This window comes from Cherax quadricarinatus, chromosome 82, assembly GCF_038502225.1.
Source record: "Cherax quadricarinatus isolate ZL_2023a chromosome 82, ASM3850222v1, whole genome shotgun sequence".
In the NCBI taxonomy this organism is placed as follows: domain Eukaryota; kingdom Metazoa; phylum Arthropoda; class Malacostraca; order Decapoda; family Parastacidae; genus Cherax; species Cherax quadricarinatus.
The window spans coordinates 5,361,417-5,384,268 of record NC_091373.1 but is presented as its reverse complement, the minus strand read 5'-3'; the positions used below and the strand labels follow the sequence as shown (position 1 = coordinate 5,384,268).

Genomic DNA, 22,852 nt, shown 5'->3' with positions numbered 1-22,852 from the left:
GATACTCAGCAAATATTTCTTTTTACGCTGAAAACCGATTTTCTTACAAGCTAATGATTTAATCTCGTTCTTGTACTTTTTAAATATTTTAGGGTCTAATGGTATTTTATTCTTAATCAAATTCTTGAAAATCTCACTGATACAACTTATGTGCGTTTTCTTAAACTGTTGTAATAAACTCTTCCGATGATTGCGTGGGAGACTATTAAGTAATGTAATTAATTCTTTAAATTTTTCTAATAATGATTTTTTCATTGTACCTTCAACAAATCTCCTTCTTTGACCCACGAATTAAAAGTGGAATCATAACCTTTATAAGATACCAAATAATGCGTAATTCCACCAATTTTTTTTCGTTTCAATACTCTGTCGATAATATATTCTGGAGGTGGTATGACTGGGGTCAATTCTTCGCGATAAAATATTCCTTTAATCTTTTCACCTTTCAAATCTTTCAAATGATATGTTGTTATAGGTTGAGAATTATTAATTCTATATATTTTAAATATTTCCTCTGTATTTTGTGTGTGAAACCCTCGGTTAAACGCGGATGATCTGCTAAGAGTCACTCTTGTTGTGTCTCCAACAGCCAATTTCTTACTGATTCGTTTCTTATTGGATCTTCCATTTTTATAATTTATCCGAAACTGATTCCTTATATCATTCAATGACGTAATACCATGGACTTGCAATGGGGTTTTACCGCCAATCCCCGAGTGCGGAGATGAATTATACGCATCTACTAATTCATTTAACACTTTTGAATAATTAAATGTATTGGCACTTGTCATATACTTGTATAATTTACGTTTCAGCGTTTGCAAGCCTCTCTCTGCAATGGAAGCTTTTGTTTCTTTCGAAAATACATGATATAACTTTATATGCTTACTCTGGAGATAATTCTGTACCTGTTTATTTAGAAACTCCCTGCCTTTATCTGTAAATAATCTCGATATATTCTTCGCCTTTTCATTCTCCAATATGTTTTGTAATGCATGTAAAGTGCTCGGTCCGTCTTTCTTTTTCATGAGTACTGCTTGTAAATATCTTGAAAAAACATCGATACACACGAGAATGTATTTATATCCATCATTATATCTGGATAATTTAGACATATCACCCAAATCACAGGTTAATATCACTCTGGGTTTAGGAGCAATTATTTTCCTACGAGGAAACTTCTTAGGTTTAAGAACGTATAAAGTATATGATCTTTCTGAATTTAAGAAATTTCTGACCTCTTTCAAGGTTATGGACGGATCGATCTTTTTTACAGCTGTATATAAACTGTTTACACCAGAGAATGACCCAGCAGATCCAGGATCTCTATAAACCTTTTCAATTAATTTTGCTCGCTCCATTGGTATACAATTTCGTAGGAATCCTGCCGTAACACATTGGTTCGCAACTGTAATGCTTCTGGTGTATTTAATGCAAGGTCTATGAATAAATAACCAAAGGGTGACCGTTTTATAGCAGATTTATATATATTTACAAATTCCTTATTTTTTCCGAACACTTGTCGCCCCAGAATCTCTACTTGTCCAAGATCCCTCATTTTAAATAAAGCAAAATGCGTGGCGTTTAACGCCATGGTACGACTATATCGCCCTCCGTGAAATATATTTTGAGTAATCAGAATAATGCTTATATTATGATGTCTACCTTTAGTAAAACATTCGAGAATAATTTCACTGTTACCTGCTTTTAAAAATAGATCATCAACAATAATTATTGTATTTTCATCAGGTGATGCAATGACATTCTGCGGGTCGATAATATCGTTACTTAATGTTAATTTATGAGTTATCTCTGAATCTTGTTCTAAGGGGTGTGATGTCACCCCACATATTATAATGTTATGAAATTTCTCGTGGTATAACTTTATTAATTTTGATGTGAAATAAGATTTGCCACTATTCGAATAACCGGCAATGATAATCCTTGATGGATAACGAAATATATCAACGTCAGCAGATGTGTATGTTGACAAGTTCAACATCTTCCCCTTATTATTTTAAAATGATCTAAAAGCTTCCTCTCTTTAAGTTGAATGAACTAAAAAGGGTGTTTACCATAGAGAGGCGTCTTGTACACTGTAAGTCTTAATGGGTTTTCAAGATATATAATACTTTTAGTTCAACAAGAGGACACAGTTAATGTGGAGCAGGATTGCCTCACCAAAATTAGTTGCTTTAGGGTGACGATTGACCTAGGTGTTTCAGTAAGGATATACTGGTATTATATTCTATCTTGGATGTTACCCGCATTTCATGGCGCCTGTCTGTCCTGAGTTGACGCAGGTGTTATGTTCTACCTTGGGTGTGAAGCGCATTACATGGCGCCTGTCTGTCCTGAGTTGACCCAGGTGTTCGGTAAGGCGATGATTATCTTTAATCTACCTTAGGTGTGAAGCGCATTACACCATGTGTTGGGGTGACCCACAATGAGTCTCTCAGAGCGAGGACAGTGCTTCTATCCGTGACTGAGCTCATCTTCCCCATATTATTTTAAAATGAACTAAAAGTTTCCTCTCATTAAGTTAAAGGACCTCATCTTCCAACGCTGAACCGCACAACATGCTGTCTGTCTGACCTGTGTTGACCCAGGTGTTCATGATTATCTTAAATCTACCTTAGGTGTGAACCGCATTATACCGTGGTGTCGGGAGGAGGGGGCGGCCTATATAAGCTCAATGAGACACTCAGAGCGAGGACAGTGCTTCCATCCATCATCCGTGACTGACCTCATCTTCCCCCCCCACAGTATTCCTCTCATTAAGTTAAAGGACCTCATCTTCCAACGCTGAACCGCACAACATGGAGAAAGGTAAGTTGTACTTAGAAAATTCTTGTTTTTGCATGTTTAATTTTTGTTGAAGCATACGAGTGAAATTTGGGTTAATTTTTGTTGAAGCATACGAGTGAAATTTGGGTTAATTTTTGTTGAAGCATACGAGTGAAATTTGGGTTAGTGCGTTAATAAGTGAAATTTTTAATGGGTTAAATAAGTGAATTGGTGAAGAGGAGATTGTTAGAAAATTCTTGTTTTTTTTTACATGTTTAATTTTTGTTGAAGCATACGAGTGAAATGTTTACTGGGTTAGTGCGTTAATAAGTGAAATTCTTAACAGGGGATAGCATATATTCGAAATACTTGGAAGCATTGGTGAAGAGAAGATTATCGATTAGAAAGCAGCGTTCGTTGGTAATCGAGAAAGGCGGTGTACAACGCAATGAAAGGTTATTGCAATTGGATAATGAGTGGGCACGTGTAGATGCTTTATGGAAGAAGGCTATAGAAACAGGTATGTAACCAATTTGTGATCTTTTGTTGTTGTGCTAGTCACTCGAGAAAAGATTTTTTGTTCTATTCATTGAAATCTTAATATTTTGGGTTATGAATTGGATGTGCTTGTTTTTCCTCTGTTCATTGAAATCTTAAAACGTATTATGTAAAAATTGTGAAGGGTGAAAGATTTTCCTCTGTTCATTGAAATCTTAATATTTTTTTGGGTTATGAATTGGATGTGCTTTTTTTTCCTCTGTTCATTGAAATCTTAAAACGTATTATGTAAAAATTGTGAAGGGTGACCTTCTGAATCGAAATCTTAATATTTTGGGTTATGAATTGGATATACTTTTTTTTCCTCTGTTCATTGAAATCTTAATATTTTTTGGGTTATGAATTGGATGTGCTTTTTTCCTCTGCAGGAAATACACCTGGTAGTGTTGTGAATCAAACTGCCCAGCTTGGTGGTGAGAGTGCTAGTGTTGGTACCTCACAATGCGGAGGTGCGGGTACTTCTGCCTCCATTAATGATGATGAGAGAGCAACTACCTCGCATGACGTGTCTGACACGCATAATAGTGAAGATGAGAGCCCAGAAGTTATTACATATATCCAGAATTTTAGAGGTAGACATACAGTGAGGAAATATAGTGTTCCTTCATCTTATAACAGAGAGTTAAGAATGTATTTACATGTTTATAGGGATTATTTTATAGAACAGATGCGAGATATGTATGATAGATCGCCTCTAGCAATGTCGCTCAGAATCCACCCAATTATAGTTATAAGGACATTACGTCAAAACATATCGGGTGATGATCAAAATGGACAATTTGTGATAAATTTAGCGTTTGAGTTAGTAAGTGAAGAGGAAATCTCTGAAGTATTTGATCGATGGGTGGGAACGATATTAGAAAGATACGAGTCAGAGTTGCAAGATCAGGAAGGATCTGGCTGGATCATAGATCAAATCGAATCTTTCAGTATCGAATATGTTAAAGTAGAATTCAGAGTACAAGTGGGGTCATATGTGGCATATCCCGAGAAACTGCGAGGGAAGAAATATGTATTTAATCCAGAGATTAATGATGGGTTATGTGTACTGCGTGCTTTTGCCGCCTATCAATGTCATAAAAAGAATATGTCATGGGATCATATTCGCAGAGCAGTTACTACTAAGAGAGGTTGTCTTAATCACGCAAAATCTTCTATAGATGATTTCCCCATTACGCGTGATAAGTTAGGTATATTAGAGAAGGAAAATAAAGTGTCATTATATGTTTATCAATTAAGAAAGGATCAAGATAGGACATTTATGGCTATGTGTCGTAAGGGGAATAAGAAATATAAGGACATTATGTGCGCGTTATTGTTGAATGAAAGACATTTGGTTTTAATCAAAGATTTTGACGGGTATGTTAGAACGATAATGACAGAAAAAGGTGTAAAGAAGCACTGTCATAGTTGTTTGATGAAGTTGAATACACAGGAAGAGTTAGATATCCACGAAGATGGATGTAAAATCAATCAGGTTCTCGTATTCCCCCCGGAAGGAACAACAGTACACTTTGAAAATTTTAGTCATACGCATTCCAACGAATATATCGGTGTATTTGATTTCGAATGTGCATTAGACACCACTCTCCCAGCAGGTAAAATTGAGTCTCGTCATAAAGCCATTGCCTATTGTTATATTATATTTGATCGCAAAGGAGAAATAGTGTGTATAAAGAGTTATAAGGGGGAGGATGCTGTTAATCATTTCATTTTAAATGTTAGTGGTGAATGGAATAAAATAAAGTTTAGAAGACAGTATCATGAAATCCATATGACAGAGGAGGATAAGATGAGACATGATTCTCAGAACACTTGTGAATTATGTGGTAACACCTTCAAAAACCCCAAGGACAAACATAAACACCATGACCATACTTTAAATTTCAATAATTATATTGGAGCCTATTGTGCACGTTGTAATATGCAGTGTAAAGACAAGAGAGAGAAATTATTGCTTTTTTGTCATAACATGTCGTATGATTTAGGAATAATTTTAAAGGAATTGAATGTTGATAAATATAACGTTGAAATTCATTCGAAACAAGGATTCAAATTCTTGAAAGTAGAGATAGGTAAGGTTAGGTTTCAGGATTCACTGTCTTTATTGAATGGATCTCTTTCCACGTTAGCAGAACAACATATCAAGGCAGGTAAATCCCTGAAATATACAGAGACTATTCTGAAAGATGTGCCTCGAGATGTCTTACCTTTATTATGTAAAGGAAAACAAATTTTGTGTTATGATTATATTGATAGTTTAAAGAAGCTCGATGAAACAAAATTACCGAGTAAAGATCATTTTTTTAATTCTTTGAGAAATAGCGCTATCAGCCAAGAAGATTATGAACATGCATTGAAAGTGTTTGAGTTGGGTAAATGTAAGACTTTAGGAGATTACTTGATGTTATATCTCAAGACAGATGTTGGTTTGTTAGCCGATGTCTTCATGGAGTGGCGTAAAACACTCAAGGATATTTATAAGTTAGACGTTAGTAATTATATAAGTTTACCATCATTCAGTTGGGATGCATTCCTATTGAAAACTAATGTAAGATTAGATATGATATATTCCCATGAATTATATGACTTGATTAAAAGGAATCTCAGAGGTGGGTTTACCTGCGCAATTAATCAGTATTCTAAAGCAGATAATCCCCTAATTAACCCTAATTTTGATGTTGAGAGTGGAATGGGCACTCATATTCTATATCTAGATTTCAATTCTTTGTATGCTAGTGCGATGGTTGAAGCTCTTCCACAGAATGGTATCAGAAAATTATCCAATGACGAGAAGAATGCTATCCTCGATGTGGGATTAAGTAATGTTTCCTGTGAAGGTCAAAAGGGATATTGGATAGAATGTGATACCAAGCACATATCCCCCGAGGTAGCTAGACTCACTGATGAACTTCCTTTAATATTATCACATATGAATATATCAGAAGAGATGTTATCTCCTTATTGTGAATCTATATTGAAAAATGAAGGTAGAAAGATCCCCAAATCTAATGGGAAATTAGTGGGCAGTCATTTACCTCAGAAAAATTATTTGATCAGTCTAGAATTGTTACAGTTATTACTGGAACTTGGGTTAGAGGTGGAAAAGGTTCATACCATATATGAATATACACAGACAAAATTTTTAGAACCTTTCATATCAACTAATATTGCACAGAGAACAGCTACAAGATGTCCTATCAAGTCAAAAGCCTTCAAATTAACTAATAACGCCATATATGGGAAATCATTGCTGAATATTACAAAGTATGCTGAGAAATATAGATATATCAATAATGAGAAAGCATTTATTAGAGCGAGTAAGGATCCTTTGTTAAAAAATATCACACATTTAAATCAAGATAGAGTGATTTGCACATTCAATAAAGATATATTAGAAGTTAAGCAACCACTTTATCTCGGTTTTCAAATTCTTGAGATAGCTAAAAAGAAATTGTATCATTTTTGGTATAAAGTTTTAAAACAGCATTATGGTGATGATGTAAGACTTCTTTATACCGATACTGACTCGTATATTTTTAGCTTGAAATGTAAAGATTTGTACACCGAGTTAAAAAGTGAACCATTGTTAGGTTATATGGATTTTTCAAATTTCAGTCCTGAGCATCCCTTATATGATGATAGTAGAAAAGGGGAGCTGGGGTTATTGAAATCTGAAATGTGTGATAACCATATTAGCGAGTTGATAGCCCTGAAAGCTAAAATGTATTCTGTCAAGATTGCTGGAAGATCAACTAATGTCAGCAGAGCCAAGGGTATTCCTTCGCAATTTATGCCATTATTAACACATGCAAGATATAAGAATGTTTTATCAAATGTAGATAGAGAATTATTCACGTGTAAGTCTATAGGTAATGTAAAAGGTGAAATATGTACGGTAAGAATTAATAAGAGAGGTTTGTCAGCCTTTGATGATAAAAGATATCATTTGAATACTAATGAATCCTTGGCTTATGGACACCCTGATATTCCACCATCTAAACGTAGGAGAATAGAGTGATGTATTGCTTGTATAATAAATAATGAAAAAAAAATATTGTGTATTAGTGTTATCCTGAAATGTGTCTTTCTGATGATGAAAATGTTTTCCCTATGATGTATATGTGTCCCCTTATTAACTTGAATGAACTGAAAGTTCGACATGATTCAGCCTGTGTTCTGGGTCCTTTTTAGTTCATTTAACTTAATGAGAGGAATACTGACGTCACTGACATAGGGTCGACATGATTCAGCCTGTGCGCGTGACGTCACTACTATGGTCCCTTATTAACTAAAAGGATCGACAAGATTCAACCTGTGTACGCGTGACGTCACTACTATGGTCCCTTATTAACTAAAAGGATCGACAAGATTCAACCTGTGTGCGCGTGGTCCTTTTTAGTTCATTTAACTTGTGACGTCACTGACCACCGAGTAAACGCTTTTTAGTTCATTTAACTTAATGAGAGGAAACTTTTAGTTCATTTAACTTAATGAGAGGAAACTTTTAGTTCATTTAACTTAATGAGAGGAAACTTTTAGTTCATTTTAAAATAATAAGGGGAAACTTTTAGTTCATTTGACTTAATGAGAGGAAGGTTTTAGTTCTGTTTAGACCTGTAGTAAGCATGCTTACCCCCAGAGGGGGGATTCCAAAAACTTGATCCGATGGAGAATTTCGAAAACCCCATAGGGGGGAATCCAAAAACTTGTATTATCCGGGGGATGGGGGTGAAATGAGGGGGGGAAATCCAAAAACTTGATCCGAGGAGATGGAGAGCACAATAAAATGAAATTCAAAAAAAATTCGAAACCCCATAGGGGAGAATCCAAAAACCTTGATCCAAGGAGATCATAAGAAAAAAAAAAATTCGAGGCGCGGGGGCGATCCGGACGACGCTGCAGAAGGCGCAGCAGAAGGCGCGAAGGGGCGGGGCGCGGGGTGGGGCGGGGCGCGCGGGGCGGCGGGGCGGGCGGGCGCGCGTGCGCGGGCGCGCGGGGCGGCGGGGCGGGCGCGCGGGCGGGCGCGCGGGCGCGCGGCGCGATGGTGGGGTCGCAAGGCGGGGGGTCGTGGGGGTGGGGGTATTGGTTGGGGGGTCAAGGGTGAGGTAGTCTCGAGGGCGAGGTCATGGTCAAAACCGGAAGTAACACCTAGGTGTGAAAAGGTGACCCTCCAGCTGCTGGTCCTAGACCGGATACCTCGCTCAGTGGAAGGCCTAAACCGGAAGTTCCTCGCCCAGTGAAAGGCCCAAACCGGAAGGGACGCCCCAGAGGAAGGCCTTTTCCGGAAGGGACGCCCCAGAGGAAAAATCCACTACTAGTGGTGACTCGCCAGACTCTTGGCGAGTCACCATTCACCATGCAGAGATGTTCAGTTTAACATTACTACCAACTATGAAATTAAACGTTTCCTCCCCATAACCTGGCAGAATCTCGGTACAACAGAAAGTTAAGAAATAACCGAGAGTCAAACAATACTAATTAATTGACCTGAAGGCCAAGAATATTCTCCCCCCCCCCCACCCACCGGGAGCCTCATTTATACCTAAACTTGAGCCGGATTAAATACAGTCGTCCCTAACAACACAAAATATGTCGTATTTTGTGTCGTTAGATCCAAACAAACAAACAATGAAGGACTGAAGGGGTAGGTCCAGTCTTCACTATCCTCCAGTCTTCACTATCCTCCAGTCTTCACTATCCTCCGACCTGAGCACAATCAACACCAAATTTCAATAATAAATATAATATATATAACATTACCAATAAACAGATAAAGTTAGACACATTTGCGACAATTACGTATTTTAATTAAAAAATGTTTCGCCTACACAATAGACTTCATCAGTCTAATACAGAGATATTATTTTGACAAATACTACCCCTCAAGGAGGCTTCCTTGACGGTGGTGAAGGGCTCTTGATCTAGGGAGTTGGATCTGTGTTCCCGTTCCCTGAATTGAGCCTGAATACCTTCCATCCGCCCCCCACGTGCGCTGTATAATCCTACGGGTTTAGCGCTCCTTCATGATTATAATAATAATGGACACATACCACGGGCGGGGATAGAACCCGCGATCAGAGAGTCTCAAAACTCCAGACCGTCGCGTTAGCCACTGTTTCAGTGGCTAACGCGACGGTCTGGAGTTTTGAGACTCTGATCGCGGGTTCTGTCCCCGCCCGTGGTATGGTTTGTTTGCAATCGTATCATTACGATTTCGTGAGTCATGCTAATGGACACATACTTGCACCTCCGTATTCAACCTATGAATCCTACTGTACAGGCGAAATATTTCGGAATCAAGATACCTAACTTTGTACATGTGTCTTACTGATGAACCAACATCAAAGTCCATCTGCCAGAAACGCAGATTACATCAAGATAAACTCGTACGTGAATGACTAATATCCACAATCGTCTAATAACGTTGATTTATCAGTGCAGGTCATGAATATTGACAAATAATTATTAGTCACGGGGAAGCGCTAAACCCGTAAGGCTCATGCAACGCCCGTGAAAAGGGAGATAATCGGGTTGAATTAATACAGGGAATGGTAACTCCACTTCATCAGCTCAAGAGCCCTTCACCGGCATCGAGAAACCTCGTCTGAAGGGAACTGCCCCCCCCCCAAAAAAAAATCACATAAACGTTGACACTTACCTGGCCTACACTAAATAGGACTTACCCAACCACCCACCCATATATCTGTCCAAAGTATTTTTAAAGCTATGCAAGACACTCACTTTAGTGGCACTATTTGACAAACTTTAGACAGTTGGACAAATATATGGGTGGAAATGGTCGGATTTGAGAAAGACCTGCCTAGTATGGGCAAATAGGCCTACACTAGTGTTCCTCCATTCTTATGTTAGCCTACAGCACAAATGTAACCATTTGTTTACCTCAGAATTCACAAAAAACGCATTTTGGAGAGAAAACTTATTACGATGTTTCGGTCTGTCTTGGACCATTGTCAAATCACTATCATAATAATGATCGTCTCCTAAGTGTGGGTGTTTGGTAAATTGTTCCAGCCAGTATTGTTGATTTTACCCGCTACCACTTACTTGGTTATGGTGGTCATAGTTTCCTGGGCACTGATGTGGTCCTCTCCCTCGTATATGCTGCTAATGTTGAAATTTTACTGTTTCAATTGATGCTGTTGCGCAACAGACCTCTGAGGCCACTATCAACACTTGTACACCAGCACCTCTGAGGCCACCATCAACACTTGTACACCAGCACCTCTGAGGCCACCATCAACACTTGTACACCAGCACCTCTGAGGCCACTATCAACACTTGTACACCAGCACCTCTGAGGCCACTATCAACACTTGTACACCAGCACCTCTGAGGCCACTATCAACACTTGTACACCAGCACCTCTGAGGCCACCATCAACACTTGTACACCAGCACCTCTGAGGCCACCATCAACACTTGTACACCAGCACCTCTGAGGTCACCATCAACACTTGTACACCAGCACCTCTGAAGTCACCGTCAACACTTGTACACCAGCACCTCTGAGGTCACTATCAACACCAACACCACAAACTGCTCAACACCTGCTCAACTGACTGACGCCTCACATGTTTGCCAGACATATAATTAGCGTTACAGACGGCAACAATTCCCTCCCAAGTCATGAGTTTGTCCCAGTTGTCTCCTGAATATTTTTTGTGGGTATATTTAAACAGACATTATTATCACATTAATGAGGAGCGCTAAAACTGTATTATTATTATTATAATTATGGGGGAGCACTAAACCCATAGGATTATACAGCGCATGTAGGGGGGGTATGGAAGGTATTCAGGCTTAATTTAGGGAAATAGAGCGCAGATCCAATTCCCTAGATCAAAACCCCCTCACCAGCATCAAGGAACCTCCCTTGAGGGGGTCTAAACCTATACAGATCAAACATTATTATAATCATAACTAAGCGCTGAAGAATGGGAGGTGGTCAGCTTAGACACACGTAAAGGAAGTTGGTACTGATTTTTTTTGCATCAGAACCGTCACCGGCACCTCCATGGAAAGGATTAAATTGTTATTAATTTGATTAATGGAGACCAGAAGTTTTATTTAAGAAAGATTACTTTCTCGTCCCATAACCTCAAATTTTCATACCACTTAAAATCGGATAGTCTATAAACTCGTAATGAACGACTGTATTCTGTGTATTAGTTACTACAGATAGTGGGTTCTGAGGGGTATTTGAATAGGTGATTCATGAAAGCTTCTGGGGTTGTTGGATGAGACAGTAAGTTTATGCTGCTGATATAATTATGTCATAGTTTTCCTGGTTGTAAGTTCCGTGGCTGAGTAGTTAGTGTCGGCCTGGTATGTACAAGGACTAAGGTTCGAGTCTTAGCCTACTAATATATATATATATATATATATATATATATATATATATATATATATATATATATATATATATATATATATATATATATATATAGGGAGGTACCACCTCTATAACTGGTCTGGGGGCCCTCATCCTCAACTGCATCAAGGTACCGCCCTTTAGAATAAGTATATAGTAATTGGTTAGAAACGACCTTTTCAGCGGGTATCTTATGCACTCACTATAAACCCAAGTTCTTAGGAAATGACTAGCTCATATATATTTACACATAGATTCTCTTACAAAGGTTTTTTAACATAAAGAACATTTTTCCCTAACTTTATAGGTTCCTAGCAGCAGGACGAGGTAGGTTAAACCTCACAAAAAGTATACAAAACATTGTTAATCTTGACAAACAATGGAAGTGAGGTGATATAACAGTGTGTGTTAATAACTCTGAGGCTACCATAGTATATTCTAACCTCGTGTCATGAATCATGTTTCTCGCCACAATTATGAATATTCATAAATCAAAATGTGTTATGAAATATTCCTAGCGACCGTCCCATTAGTCACACACATGTCACATGTAAAGAATACATTTAGTTTCAGTGTGATATTTAAGCTTGTTGGATATTACTTAGCGCTCCCCCGGTTAACGATATTTTTTCACTCCATAAGTATGTTCAGGTGCCAGTACTGACCGAATTTATTCCCATAAGGAATATTGTGAAGTAGATTAGTCCATTTCAGACCACCAAACATACACGTACAAACGCACTTACATAAATACACTTACATAATTGGTCGCATTCGGAGGAAATCGTTATGCGGGGGTCCACTGTACTTATATTTTCACAATATGTACAAACTGTTATTATTTCATAACCCAGATTCTACAGATGTGAGGAGACAGTTGGGTATCTTTATTGTGGTAATGTTTTACCAGCCAGTGGCTTTTATCAGTCCCATGCAGAGAGAAACGGTGGAAGATGAAGACGGAGCTTGAGGTAATCAGTCCCTCAGTCTAGGGATATGTTCAGTCCCTCAGTCTAGGGATATGTTCAGTCCCTCAGTCTAGGGATATGTTCAGTCTCTCAGTCTAGGGATATGTTCAGTCTCTCAGTCTAGAGATATGTTCAGTCTCTCAGTCTAGGGATATGTTCAGTCCCTCAGTCTAGGGATATGTTCAGTCCCTCAGTCTAGGGATATGTTCAGTCTCTCAGTCTAGAGATATGTTCAGTCTCTCAGTCTAGGGATATGTTCAGTCCCTCAGTCTAGGGATATGTTCAGTCCCTCAGTCTAGGGATATGTTCAGTCCCTCAGTCTAGGGATATGTTCAGTCCCTCAGTCTAGGGATATGTTCAGTCCCTCAGCCTGGAGTTGATGTGTTCAGTCCCTCATTTTTGATATCCAAGTGTCTGTTTTCTAAACTATATACTATATAGAAATCAAGCTGACCTTTGGAGAGAGCTTAACCACAGAGCTTTGACGAAAGACTGCACAACGAGCATAATACACAATGCGCTATCATTCAGCAATGTGTTACGAGCATTTGTTGGGTACTGTGACCTCACTAACCTGTACAATGGATAGTGTGTTCGTACCTGTAAAAGCGTTACTCCTTTTAATGCCTAAATATTTTGCGAGTTACGAGTGTCTTACAGCTACTTTTTTTTTTTTTTTTGGTAAGTTCGTGGTTAGCAATCAACAAGTAAACATGAAAGTTTGTGTTATTTGTATTTAAACTATACGAATATAAAACAAAGTGTTGATGTATGTTGTTCATGTGTCTCTAGCGCTACTGTGAAACTGAATAGTTTAGAGAATAAAACGTGTGGGAATATATTGTATTAGTTTCCATAGATTTAGAGTATGCGAACATGTTAATATACATTAATGTGTACTTATTTGAGAGTTAACTTACGTCAGAGTTATCACAACTTTACTCTTAGTGTTAACACCAAAATGTATTAATATACATTTCGCTAAAACCCCATAATTAGAGAGAATCCTCATGACATTTCGGTCCGACTTGGACCATCGTTAGGTCACATACCTTTCAATATTATTATAAATGTGAAGTATATAATTCTGTTGTCTTACCATCCTCCGGCGATACATTAAAAATCTCCCATCAGTGTAAGAGACATTAGTTTTAAGATTATTATTACTGCAGCAATCACTTAAATGTTCCAAACACACGTCTAGGAACCACTTCTCAAATTTGAGGTTTCACTGCCAGTGTCACTAGGCGTTGGTGTGTGTAGTACAAGACGGGCAGGCAGCATGATCCATGTTGTACAAGACGGGCAGGCAGCATGATCCATGTTGTACAAGACGGGCAGGCAGCATGATCCATGTGGTACAAGACGGGCAGGCAGCATGATCCATGTTGTACAAGACGGGCAGGCAGCATGATCCATGTGGTACAAGACGGGCAGGCAGCATGATCCATGTAGTACAAGACGGGCAGGCAGCATGATCCATGTTGTACAAGACGGGTAGGCAGCATGATCCATGTTGTACAAGACGGGCAGGCAGCATGATCCATGTTGTACAAGACGGGCAGGCAGCATGATCCATGTGGTACAAGACGGGCAGGCAGCATGATCCATGTTGTACAAGACGGGCAGGCAGCATGATCCATGTGGTACAAGACGGGCAGGCAGCATGATCCATGTTGTAAAAGACGGGCAGGCAGCATGATCCACGTAGTACAAGACGGGCAGGCAGCATGATCCATGTTGTACAAGACGGGCAGGCAGCATGATCCATGTTGTACAAGACGGGCAGGCAGCATGATCCATGTTGTACAAGACGGGCAGGCAGCATGATCCATGTTGTACAAGACGGGCAGGCAGCATGATCCATGTTGTACAAGACGGGCAGGCAGCATGATCCATGTGGTACAAGACGGGCAGGCAGCATGATCCATGTTGTACAAGACGGGCAGGCAGCATGATCCATGTTGTACAAGACGGGCAGGCAGCACGATCCATGTGGTACAAGACGGGCAGGCAGCATGATCCATGTTGTACAAGACGGGCAGGCAGCATGATCCATGTTGTACAAGACGGGCAGGCAGCATGATCCATGTTGTACAAGACGGGCAGGCAGCATGATCCATGTTGTACAAGACGGGCAGGCAGCATGATCCATGTGGTACAAGACGGGCAGGCAGCATGATCCATGTAGTACAAGACGGGCAGGCAGCATGATCCATGTAATACAAGACGGGCAGGCAGCATGATCAATGTAGTACAAGACGGGCAGGCAGCATGATCCATGTTGTACAAGACGGGCAGGCAGCATGATCCATGTTGTACAAGACGGGCAGGCAGCATGATCCATGTTGTACAAGACGGGCAGGCAGCATGATCCATGTTGTACAAGACGGGCAGGCAGCATGATCCATGTTGTACAAGACGGGCAGGCAGCATGATCCATGTGGTACAAGACGGGCAGGCAGCATGATCCATGTTGTACAAGACGGGCAGGCAGCATGATCCATGTGGTACAAGACGGGCAGGCAGCATGATCCATGTAGTACAAGACGGGCAAGCAGCATGATCCATGTAGTACAAGACGGGCAGGCAGCATGATCCATGTTGTACAAGACGGGCAGGCAGCATGATCCATGTTGTACAAGACGGGCAGGCAGCATGATCCATGTTGTACAAGACGGGCAGGCAGCATGATCCATGTTGTACAAGACGGGCAGGCAGCATGATCCATGTAGTACAAGACGGGCAGGCAGCATGATCCATGTAGTACAAGACGGGCAGGCAGCATGATCCATGTTGTACAAGACAGGCAGGCAGCATGATCCATGTAGCACAAGACGGGCAGGCAGCATGATCCATGTAGTACAAGACGGGCAGGCAGCATGATCCATGTAGTACAAGACGGGCAGGCAGCATGATCCATGTTGTACAAGACGGGCAGGCAGCATGATCCATGTAGTACAAGACGGGCAGGCAGCATGATCCATGTTGTACAAGATGGGCAGGCAGCATGATCCATGTTGTACAAGACGGGCAGGCAGCATGATCCACGTAGTACAAGACGGGCAGGCAGCATGATCCACGTAGTACAAGACGGGCAGGCAGCATGATCCATGTTGTACAAGACAGGCAGGCAGCATGATCCATGTTGTACAAGACGGGCAGGCAGCATGATCCATGTAGTACAAGACGGGCAGGCAGCATGATCCATGTAGTACAAGACGGGCAGGCAGCATGATCCACGTAGTACAAGACGGGCAGGCAGCATGATCCACGTAGTACAAGACGGGCAGGCAGCATGATCCATGTAGTACAAGACGGGCAGGCAGCCTGGTTAACCCGCCTGCTGGTGCCAGCCACCAAGTGGACCTACACGACTCCCCGTAATCAACCACATTCGTTAAATTTAAAAAAGAATACACCATCTATAAAATGTACTTTTATTGGTATTAAATTGGAAGAGTACAATTGGAGACATTACAGGGGGTAGGGGGGCCAAGGTAGCTATGTACAATCCTTAAAGCAATAATTCACTTCAGCAGCGACATGAGCACTACATACTGACTTACCATGACGATAATAAACAGCCAAATTATTGAAACTGGGCGGAGGAGGAGAGGACTTGATCCCATGGCAGACAGTCTTGAAACTCGCAGCCAGTGGACCGTGTATGTTGTTACTTGCGGATTGTGTTATTCACGGGCCGTGTGATGTTACTAGCGGACCGTGTGTTGTTACTCGCGGACCGTGTGTTGTTACTCGCGGACCGTGTGTTGTTACTCGCGGACCGTGTGTTGTTACTAGCGGACCGTGTGTTGTTACTAGTGGACCGTGTGTTGTTACTAGCGGACCGTGTGTTGTTACTAGTGGACCGTGTGTTGTTACTAGCGGACCGTGTGTTGTTACTCGCGGACCGTGTGTTGTTACTCGCGGACCGTGTGTTGTTACTAGCGGACCGTGTGTTGTTACTAGTGGACCGTGTGTTGTTACTAGCGGACCGTGTGTTGTTACTAGTGGACCGTGTGTTGTTACTAGCGGACCGTGTGTTGTTACTCGCGGACCGTGTGTTGTTACTCGCGGACCGTGTGTTGTTACTCGCGGACCGTGTGTTGTTACTCGCGGACCGTGTGTTATTATTCACGGACTATGTGTTATTACTCACGGACTATGTGTTATTACTCACAGACAGTGTGTTATTACTCACGGACTATGTGTTATTACTCACGGACAGTGTGTTATTACTCACGGACAGTGTCTTATTACTCACGGACCGTGTGTTATTACTCACGGACTATGTGTTATTACTCACGGACTATGTGTTATTACTCACGGACCGTGTGTTATTACTCACGGACAGTGTGTTATTACTCACGGACCGTGTGTTATTACTCACGGACCGTGTGTTATTACTCACGGACTGTGTGTAATTACTCACGGACCGTGTGTTATTACTCACGGACTGTGTGTTATCACTCACGGACCGTGTGTTATTACTCACGGACTGTGCTGTTACTCACGGACTGTGTGTTATTACTCACGGACCGTGTGATATTACTATTCGTGAGTCAACACCCGGGCGACACTACGTGTACGCACGTTACTCTACATCAGTGTCAAGAGATTCACTCAGATGGCTACGCCACCTGTGGTAACAGCTGGAAACACCGCCCCAACACTGGACAATTATCTTACCCTAAAGAGTGTGTAGTGTTAACACGGGGAAGAACGAGGCTTGCAACACTACGAATCTTTTATTGGAGAAAGGGTTCACCTGCCCTTCATTCTCTATCGCTGGAATGTACTAATTTTTTTTTCAAATTACTTCGCCACTTTGTGTAGTGTCTCCAGGAGTGTGATTCTGATCTCTGTATTCGCCTGCAACACTGAAGATGCGTAGTGTTGCACACGTGGCTTATCAACTTGGTCGGCAAGATATTATTTTTTTTGAGTGTACCGGGAAAATTACTAGGAGGCAAATATTTTAACTACATTAATTTGGTTTATTAGAGTAAAATATGTATTATTGTACCAGTAAAGTATGTTTTATTGAGTGGTTTGAGGTGGGCTTGAGAGGGACACGCCTCTGTGGGGTTGAGAGGGACACGCCTCTGTGGGGTTGAGAGGGACACGCCTCTGTGTGGCTGAACCTCTCAAGGGAGGTTCCTTGATGCTGGTGAGAGGCTCCTGATCTAGGGAATTGGATCTGTGCTCCAGTTCCCTGAATTAAGCCTGAATACCTTCCATCCGCCCCCTTCCCACAGGGGCTATATAATCCTACTGATTTAGCGCTTCCCCCTTGATTATAATAATGTGTGGCTGAAATATTATCAATATGGCTTCAGTTCTACAAGACTCTGCTTATGTAGCACTCGTAGCGGGCTGCCCTACAGCCTATAGGAACGATCAAAAGTTTATAGCAAAACATGTAAAGGGCCACCGACTGTCACATCTCAGACAAGAATCTTTACACGTTTTATTATGAGATTGCAAAAAAAAATGCCTTATGCATTTTTTCCCTCGATTTATACTAAAGTTAATACATTCTTACACCAAAATGATGCAGCAAACATTTCGATGTAGCAACTGCGACATTTTTTAAGCACTGAATCTCATTGATATTATTTAAAAAAAGCTGCCCTTTGTCCACCAGTGGTTGGGTGGTCACAAGCAGCAGGTGTGTGATTGAGCAGAGAGTGGTAGGAGTATTCAATGGTTAAACCTGAGAGCTTATATTATAGCGAAACTTGTACTGAACTTGTCCCAACACCGTCCTGGACGAGCAACACTGACGGTCTCACACCTGTGTCGATGCTGTCGTCTAGTGTGTTAGGATTAAAGCCTAGCGACTGCACCTAGCTCATTAAGCCAATAATTCACCTATACACTAACATTAAACAATTCAGCCCTTAAAATAAGGATCAAAATAAACTCTTATTGTATATACATTGAGAGACGAACCTCTCAGTGTTTACACAAAGAGAAATTAATTTTTAGTACATATTCTGTCTATATCAATCCTCTATGATACTCGGTATATTTTTTAAAGCATCGTCAAGTCAAGGTTATTTTTTCAACCTCATGTCCGTGATGTAACAAATTCTAACCAACTATTTACCATACATTTTCATATACATCCTCAACACATGGAATATAAACAAGTTACTAAATGTAACGGCGTAACATCACCTGCTGGTTGTGACGTAACGCTTTTCTAAACCACTGACGACTTAGACCAATATCTGAATATATAATATTCAGAACAATAATACACTTTGAGAGGCGACACAGTACTCGCATACACATCTTACTTCTACTCAAACATTATTAATAGTACACACCTAACCTGCGCCAGTTTTTAATTGACCATTATCTAGATGCCAAGATCCATTCAACACTGTGGAGACCTTTTTTAGCATTTAAAAAACAAATCGAGCTTATATACAAATAACGCGCACATAGAAGCTTAAGACGACGCTTCGGTCCAACTTGGACCATTTACAAAGTCACACTCTCTGGACCATTTACAAAGTCACACTCTCTGGACCATTTACACACTCTCTGGACCATTTACAAAGTCACACTCTCCTATGTGCGGGTTATCTGTGTATTGTTCCAGTCACGGTATTGTGCCTTTTTGTTCTCAAGTCGAATTTATGCTTTACTTTACGAGTGTTTCAGGATTGTGAGAGTTTTCTTGACTTTAAGTTCTTCTCAGACTAAGTTAACAATGGAAGCACACCGGGGTAGGAGTGGTGTCACACTGGGAGAAGTGGTGTCACATTGTGGCAGTAGGTGTCACACCAGGACAGAAGTAGTATTACACCGGGGTAGTAGTGGTGTCACACCAGAGCAAAAGTGGGGTCACACTGGGAGAAGTGGTGTCACACCAGGGCAGTAGTGTTACATCAGGGCAGTAGTGGTGTCACACCAGGGCAGTAATGATGTCACACCAGGGCAGTAGTGGTGTCACACAAGGACAGTAGTGGTGTCACACCAGAACAGTAGTGGCGTCACACCAGGGCAGTAGTGGTGTCACACCAGGACAGTAGTGGTGTCACACCAGGACAGTAGTAGTGTCACACCAGGGCAGTAGTGGTGTCACACCAAGGCAGTAGTGGTGTCACACCAAGACAGTAGTGGTGTCACACCAGGATAGTAGTGGTGTCACACCAGGACAGCAGTGGTGTCACACCAAAGCAGTAGTGTCACACCAGAGCAATAGTGTCACACCAGAGCAGAAGTGTCACACCAGAGCAGTAGTGTCACACCAGAGCAGTAGTGTCACACCAGAGCAGTAGTGTCACACCAGAGCAGTAGTGTTACACCAGAGCAGTAGTAGTGTCACACCAGGACAGTAGTGGTGTCACACCAGGACAGTAGTGGTGTCACACCAGGACAGTAGTGGTGTCACACCAGAGCAGTAGTGTCACACCAGGGTAATAGTGCCACACCAGGGCAGTAGTGTCACACCAAAGCAGTAGTGTCACACCAGAGCAATAGTGTCACACCAGAGCAGAAGTGTCACACCAGAGCAGTAGTGTTACACCAGAGCAGTAGTAGTGTCACACCAGGACAGTAATGGTGTCACACCAGGACAGTAGTGGTGTCACACCAGAGCAGTAGTGTCACACCAGGGTAATAGTGCCACATCAGGGCAGTAGTGTCACACCAGAGCAGTAGTGCCACACCAGGGCAATAGTGTCACACCAGGGCACTAGTGTCACACCAGAGCAGTAGTGGTGTTACACCACACCTACTTACAAAGACTTACTTGAGAACTTCAGTCACACCTGCTCAGTCATTTCACCCAAACGCTACACATTTTGAACCTCTCTTAATTAAATGCTTATACGCAAAGCTCACAGAGTCAAGAAGGTAAACTACTCCGAGTCTTAAAGCGTATTACAAGAATTTGGTGCCTCTTGTCTCATACGGAACCATCTCTCATATTCACAGTCTTCGAGGCTGGCCTAGTGCCACGCACTGGCGATGTCTCGAGACTTGAATCTTCAAGGGAAGATAAGGAGCCTTTACGTTTTGCCCAATGAGGTCGTTGGACATTGCGTGTCATGTCTAAGTACAGTGCCGCTCCTTCAAAAGAGTGCCTCTCCTGTTGTCCCAACCTGGCTCTCTAAACTCACGAAATCGTAATGACACGATTGCAAACAAACCATACCCCGGCCGGGATTGAACCCGCGGTCAGAGAGTCTCAAAACTCCAGCCCGTCGCGTTAGCCACTGGACCAGCTAGCTGTGGCTAGCTGGTCTAGTGGCTAACGCGACGGGCTGGAGTTTTGAGACTCTCTGATCGCGGTTCAATCCCGGCCGGGGTATGTTTTTTTTTCTGGCTGTCTAACACTACTAACCTTAGCGACAGGACATATAGTCCTCCGTCTTACAGAACACATTCTCACCATTCTTTGTCTAATCTTACTGGAAGCCGAGTTCCTTCAGCAAAGGCCTTAGCAGTGGTGGCAGCGGTGGGATGCTTGAATAACACAGGTACCACCTGTGGTTAATACTGTGCCTTTGTGTTGCAAACTATCTGCAACATGCACACACACACACACACACACACACACACACACACACACAGACACACGCACACGCGCGCGCAACAGGCCTAGTGTCTAATCGACATGTGCCTAGGACAAAATGGTAACTAACACACACACACACACACACACACACACACACACACACACACACACACACACACACACACACACACACACACAGGCTGGAGCTATTGTACTTTACTAATATATATAATTGTTTCTTGTCACTATCACACAGACTCAGATCTTTCTGTATTTCTCTGATAAATAATACTTGTAAGACATCGGTGATACATACTAAAAGAAAAAAGATAAAAACGACGTATTTTTTCATTACTGTCACAATAAATAAAGGAAAGACAAGATAACGCAAGTTTCCAAGATACATAGTCACCACAAGATACATAGTTACCACAAGATACATAAACAGTCACCACAAGATACATAAAGTCACCACAAGATACATAAACAGTCACCACAAGATACATAAAGTCACCACAAGATACATAAACAGTCACCACAAGATACATAAACAGTCACCACAAGATACATAAAGTCACCACAAGATACATAAACAGTCACCACAAGATACATAAACAGTCACCACAAGATACATAAACAGTCACCACAAGATACACATTGTTCAATACTGTATATTCTGTCTTCGGGGAGAATTGAGTAACAGGGAACCTTGAGTAACAGGGAACCTTGAGTGACAGGGAACCTTGAGTGACAGGGAACCTTGAGTGACAGGGAACCTTGAGTGACAGGGAACCTTGAGTGACAGGGAACCTTGAGTGTAAGGCAACCTTGAGTGACAGGGAACCTTGAGTGATAGATAACCTTGAGTGACAGGAAACCTTGATTGACAGGGAACCTTGAGTGACAGGAAACCTTGATTGACAGGGAACCTTGAGTGACAGGAAACCTTGAGTGACAAGAAACCTTGAGTGACAGGGAACCTTGAGTGACAGGAAACCTTGATTGACAGGGAACCTTGAGTGACAGGAAACCTTGATTGACAGGGAACCTTGAGTGACAGGAAACCTTGAGTGAAAAGAAACCTTGAGTGACAGGGAACCTTGAGTGACAGGAAACCTTGATTGACAGGGAACCTTGAGTGACAGGAAACCTTGATTGACAGGGAACCTTGAGTGACAGGAAACCTTGAGTGACAGGGAACTCCTGATTTATACAGACTAACACTACTATCTTGCTCACTAATACCACCATCTTGCTCACTAATACCACCATCTTGCTCACTAATTCCACCATCTTGCTCACTAATTCCACCATCTTGCTCACTAATTCCACCATCTTGCTCACTAATTCCACCATCTTGCTCACTAATTCCACCATCTTGCTCACTAATTCCACCATCTTGCTCACTAATACCATCATCTTGCTCACTAATTCCACCATCTTGCTCACTAATTCCACCATCTTGCTCACTAATTCCACCATCTTGCTCACTAATACCACCATCTTGCTCACTAATTCCACCATCTTGCTCACTAATTCCACCATCTTGCTCACTAATACCACCATCTTGCTCACTAATTCCACCATCTTGCTCACTAATACCACC

The 22,852-nt window shown here is 41.6% G+C and overlaps 1 protein-coding gene across 1 annotated transcript; it reads left to right on the top strand.

Moving 5' to 3' along the window:
• The first annotated feature begins 2,690 nt into the window (after nucleotides 1-2,690).
• Nucleotides 2,691-7,384, top strand: LOC138855134 (uncharacterized). Its single transcript, XM_070102556.1, has 3 exons — nucleotides 2,691-2,829; nucleotides 3,134-3,307; nucleotides 3,714-7,384. The coding sequence occupies exons 1-3, from the start codon at nucleotides 2,820-2,822 to the stop codon at nucleotides 7,364-7,366; spliced, it is 3,837 nt and encodes a 1,278-aa protein (XP_069958657.1). The 5' UTR covers nucleotides 2,691-2,819; the 3' UTR covers nucleotides 7,367-7,384.
• The last annotated feature ends 15,468 nt before the right edge of the window (nucleotides 7,385-22,852 follow it).

Coding starts and splice junctions, on each gene's coding strand:
- LOC138855134 (XM_070102556.1), top strand. Junction 3,308..3,713: donor GAAGAAGGCTATAGAAACAG/GTATGTAACCAA, acceptor TTTCCTCTGCAG/GAAATACACCTGGTAGTGTT.